Here is a 5,871-nt window from a genome sequence, read left to right as displayed (position 1 = left end):
GCTAAACATGTTATTTTCAATAATGTGCACTAAAAATTATACAAGGAAGGCGCAGTTACTTGATCTCATCCAATATCGGTGAGATGAACTTGAATGAGAACGAAGAAGCGAAAAGTATGGGCCAGAAAGCACATAAGCCTTTGCTTTAATGGAGAGAACTCCAAGTATCTGTTCCAACTTCTAAAGATGGCCTCTCATCAAAAAAAAAAACTTGTAAAGATGGCACCCAAAATCTTAAAGTTAACACTTCATTGAGACTTGAGAGAAAGTCTTATGTCCAACCTAAATACTCAATCCTGTCTAATTTTGTCTGATCAATCGGTATAGTGATCATCAAGCACACCTATCAAGGCTGCATATTGACACATATATAGCATGTTTGCTTTTTCTCTCTCTCATTGTCTCATGCATGAACCCTCATTTCATTAAAATACAAGGACAGGGCGAAAATATCAGTCACCACTCACCCATTTACTCCTCCTCAATACACCTAAAATACAAGTACATATATTATTTAGAGAGGTAAAGTTGCTTGCATTATATATCCTTGCAAATTTCATTTCTTAGTTTAAAAAAAAACCCACTGAAGTTCTTTATTTCGGAAGAACTCCAGATTAATTCATGTCGTTACAAACAGGTCCAAATATCAAACAAAAATAAGAAAAAGAGACGACCTTATATCAAAGATAGATAAAATGCAAAAACAGGTTCGAAAATGTAACCTAATTAACAAACACTACATTTAATGAAAAATATTAACAATTTAGTCCCTCTTTTTTTCCAGGACTATCGACCAAGACTAAGAGCAGCTTTAACGTCTAACCTCCATGCAAAACCTCCACCGTTCATCTTCCACACATCACAAGGCACAATCAATGAATGTCTCTCCTTCTTACAAGTGTACTGTAATCTCACCCTACACGTAAATGCTGTACACTCATCTCTCGTCATCATCAACGGTTCTAATCCTTTGTTCATCACTAACCAAACCATCTCTGATGATCCATCTTGATTGTTCACTAATTTCCTGTACGCCTCATTCATCCACCTCACTGTATTTAAACCGTCGGATATAAACCCTGGACACGTGTCAACCTCTAGATTCTTCCTCTTCTCTTCATCCGTTCTTCCTAACCCTAACCCTAGTTCTTCTCCTTCGGTAAACATCTCTGTTACACTTCCAACAACGACACATGATCCAACCGGTCGAACTGGTTGTGGCATCATCACAACCGTCCGATCTGATGATCTATAGCTAGTACCATCAGATTTTGACCAGATGGATGGTAAACCTTGTTGAACTTGAACTGATGGTGTCTTCGGTGCCACCGACAGATCATAAAACTGATCTGACGATGACGAAGACGACGGTGATTCCTTCCGATCTGGTTCTTCCGGTAACAGAGAAAGCGTTACAATACTGTTTTTTTCAGTTTTTTCACGTTCCGGAACTGAAACTGTTTTTCTCTTTCTACAATATCTCTTGTTATTACTAGAGCTATTATTATTGTTATCTTTAACGTACCTTCGTTTAGTTCTAGTAGTTTTGACGAAGACATCGGATGATTTCTCCGGCGAAGTTTCACCAGAAACTGAGCCACTAACAGCTGGTTTTGGTGCAATCGGACGGAATCTAAGCATTATCCGGTTGATTTTTGATGTATCGTACGTACCTCCGTCGTACCTAGCTATACAACAACCACCTCTTCCGTCCATTATCTTCTTCTTCTGCCCTAATCACTCTCTCTCTCTCTCTCTACTTTTGATCAGTTTTTCTCTCTTTTTCTTTCTCTCTCTAGAAAAATGGAAGCACACTTATGGATAACAAGAAATTATCCGGTGTACTTATAGTAAATGAAAGAAGGCCACGTGGAGCATAAAATACGTGTTTAGGGAAGGAAGGAACAGCTCAAAGCCCTAATTGGTCAGAAAATGAAACGTGGCTTCTTAAACAGTACGGGTCCCACGTGAAACATTTAGGGTTTTTATGTGGGCCCAATCCAATTAGCCAATCAGATTACGCTAAGTGTCGTCTAGTTTGTGTCTAAAGTAGGACACGTAAGTTTATCTTGGGGCGGTGTATGCGGTGCTTATGAGGGACTTTTTTTTTCTTACACCTTGACTCATCGTGTTGTTTGAAGTAGAGAAATCTTAGCCGTTGATTTTAATTATGGTTTAGATAATAAGATCTTACGGTAGAAGATATGGATGAAAGATAAACGATGATTATATGGGATCATTTCTAAGAATGGAAAGAGTTCTGATGCAGTTTCCAGAAGAAGAAAACGTGGATCAATGAGAAGCCAAAGAAGAAACAAGTGAAACGTTTTGGTAGAAGGGTGGTTATGTGATATGATATTGTGACAAGTGGACGGCTGATATAGAAAAGAATCTTATACGTTGATGGTTGATCACAAAAAAATATAACTCATATAGAACTACTATTATTTTCAGAATTTGGTCGTTGTAATAGGGAGTATCTATTTTTGCTCTCAAAATTTGAAAGTATGAGGGTTGCCATTTCAATGGAGATAAAATTTTATAACTCATTATTGAGTAAGATTAAAAATAAAAATTTCAGAGCATTTTTGTATTGTCCTTATAGCGTATGAAGGTCTTTACTCATTTTATACTAACATTTACTAGCATATTATGTCTTAGCATATTTATGTCTTTATGATGTATCGAGCTAAATAATGTACAACAAACCTTCAAAGATTTTAACACCATTGAACTTTCATTAAACTAACCCAAAGAGCATACTGCCCATGAATACGATAAGTGCAAATTCATAAACTGTCATAATATATACATACAAACATATACTAACTATTAAAATGGTGTTTACTTCATTCATGCTCATATAAGTTGTACCATTGTTTTCGAATGATAATAATTATATAAAGTTTAGGAGTACTCGTGGTTTGAAGAATGGGGTCCAGATTAGTAGACAAAGTCAAACGTCTCAACTTACGAGTTAAACAATTTTCTAGTTGTACCCAAATCAGTATTCTTTGTTATGTATTAAATTCGAGGAAGGAGGATTTTGAAAAGTTTAAAAACGACAATAGTGCCTTTCCTGTAACATTATTTGTATGGGTATGTAGCGGAAAAAAATCAGTAATCTTGTAAATTAGAAAAATAAAAAATGGTAGCATATTAGTAACAAGATATACATGTGACAACTCAATAAAAGTGAGATTTTCACTCAAATAAACTATAACTATGTAATTTTGTTTTCAACCATTACAATTTTGATAACATAATTAATGTTGGGTCATTTTTACCCGAAAAAAACCCTCACATAAAACTCCGATGGAGTATTTATGAGAGTGGCTTGAATAGTAGGAAGAATACCCTATTGGTAGTTTTCTTTTTCTTTCTTTTCTTGAAAACCCTATTGGTAGTTGAGAGTTGCAAGATTATGAGCTTTCAACTGTTTAAGATTTAGATGTTTATTTATGTTTAAATAAGTTATGACATATTATCCACATATAATACATAAAAATCGACCAAACAGTGTTAGCTAAGTCACAAGTGTGCATGAAAATGAAAATACAAAATTCGTAGTTTCATTTCACAAGCATCTAATTGTGTTGGTCTCATATGGACCTCGTGAGGGATAAAAATATCCTTCATGAATACAGAAAGATCAATCATAATGAAAATTTTAAGACGGGTTAAAAGTTTTGTAATCTGTGTTAATCTATTCATTTAATAACAGTATACAGTACCTAACTTTCACTACATAGATATCTTTTCGTATTTGCAAACATTATCTATTCCAATAAGATAGATCGATTTCAATTCATGGTTGTGAAGATAATATAACTTGTTTTTTGTGTTTAAAGGATTATAATGTCTTTTATTAATAGTGATTCTAAAAAATTGTACAGTATCTTAAAAAGAATAGTTAATTGTAAGGAATTAGATAATGTTGAAGGATTTGTATTATTGAGAAATTCTATACATTTTGGTAGGATTTGATTTGACATTAGAATCTTGAAAATGACCTTGCTGTTTCCCTATATGATAAACGTCTTGTCCCTACTTACATATTCATGTTATTAGCTATTTTGGGCATAGTTTTCAACAAAAAAAAAGCTATTTTGGGCATAGAATTGGTACACCAAATTGCAACAAAAGAAAATTGGGTTTTTTGAGCTTACCCCTCAAAATTAATTGATAATTGAGTTTACCCCCTTGAGTAATTGGTAATTGAGCTTACCCCCTTCAATTTATATTTTTTGTCAAAACTACTAAGGATATGTTTGGTGTGTGATAATAAAATCAGAAAGTAACTAATATAAACAAAATCAATCTTTACTAATCATATTCTTGACCAAATCAGACAATAAAATGAGGTAGAATCCCTAATATGAATCATATTGAAGAATAGTTGTTCGTGGTAGTAGCAATTATTTCACGTACGTCAAACATAGCCTTTGTGTTTTTGTCACTAATAGTAAGTCCAAGGGGGTAAGCTTAATTACCCATTATTGAGGGGGGTAAACTCAATTACCAATTAGTGACGAGGGGGTAAGCCCAAAAAACCCTAAGAAAATTAGTACACCAAAAAAGGAGGTCTTGTAGGGGCCCAGCATTTTTTTATTTTAGAAATCAACTACAATAGTCACTAGTCACTAGTCACTACAAGGTATTGATACTCATCAAGGTGTGCTAAACATAACTATAGATTCTACTTATTCTGAAATCAAACCTGAAACAACTAAATATTGTCGCGCAACATAATTGTTGCAAGTATATTTTATAACTACAATTTAAGAAATAGATGAGAAGTTCTAAAGGTGCCTTTTGTAATTGTTAAGAGCATCTCCCTCAAAACAAATTTAAGGAAGATGTTAGTGTAGGAAAGAGACACTTCAACACTGATAAAGGGCACCTCTAAAACTTTCCAAATAGTATTATACAACTATACTACTCGTTTAAAAACGGGTTCGTATCACTTTTAAGAGAGAAGGTTTAGAATAATTCCTCTCTGCAGCGGAGGGATTTTAGGGGTTGGTGGCGCAACCTCCTAATTCCTTTCCCGGAGCAGTTATTGGCGGTTTTTCGTATGAATCTTTGATTTTCTCCCTACAATTCCTCAAACCGACTCCAAAATCTATCCCTGGTCTTCCATTTCTATACATCTTCTCAGTTAATATTCACTTTAAACTTCATGATTCGACAGAAATAAGTTCCAAATCGACAACTCTCCATCAAAAGTTAGATCCAGTAAAAGATAATCGATTTTTGCATCAGTGTTGAACGAAGATGAAGATGAACTTTAGAAGATTGTGGTAAATCTATCTAATTGAGAATTGAGATTGTACTCCTAGAGAGAGAAAATAGATCTATCAAAAGAGGCACATATTGTGTATGAAAAATAACGAAGATCTGTGTTTCAAGTATTAAATCACGAGAAGAGAATCGACATCATAATCTCTGTCGGATGGCATTCATTCTAGTATCGTCATATTACTACTTATTTAGTATAATTTTATTATTGTTGATCTTATATGATCCTTAATTCGTGACCTTTAGGGTCCTTGATTCGTAACCTTTAGGGTTTTGTTACTTTATTGTTGCTATCTTGTAATTCTTAGAATCTCTTTTCTTTTCTATTGAACTCCAAATTTCGGTGGAGTTTGGGGTTAGATTTAAAATAGGATCAAAGAATTCAAGAGATATTTTGAAGTCTGATTCCAAAGATTTGGTATTTTCTTCCTCGGACGGCATATACAACATCCCTCGGAGATAACAGTATGAAACCAAGCGTTAAGAGAATCTAGGCCTTCAATTACCATTCAATTCACCAGAAGAGCAAACACCACTGACGCGTTTTGACTTAGTGCATTCAACATAAGT

The 5,871-nt window shown here is 34.2% G+C and overlaps 1 protein-coding gene across 1 annotated transcript; it reads right to left on the bottom strand.

Moving 5' to 3' along the window:
* Positions 1–528: 528 nt before the first annotated feature.
* Positions 529–1,846, bottom strand: LOC147542558 (uncharacterized). Its single transcript, XM_086673034.1, has one exon. The coding sequence runs from the start codon at positions 1,714–1,716 to the stop codon at positions 787–789; it is 930 nt and encodes a 309-aa protein (XP_086529160.1). The 5' UTR covers positions 1,717–1,846; the 3' UTR covers positions 529–786.
* Positions 1,847–5,871: the final 4,025 nt, after the last annotated feature.

The sequence above is a fragment of the Eschscholzia californica genome, unplaced genomic scaffold (assembly GCF_041429995.1).
Source record: "Eschscholzia californica isolate CP2 unplaced genomic scaffold, dmEscCali1.0.p SCAF_4, whole genome shotgun sequence".
In the NCBI taxonomy this organism is placed as follows: Eukaryota; Viridiplantae; Streptophyta; class Magnoliopsida; order Ranunculales; family Papaveraceae; genus Eschscholzia; species Eschscholzia californica.
Note: the sequence above shows the minus strand (reverse complement) of the source record. Positions and strands in the feature narration are given on the sequence as shown.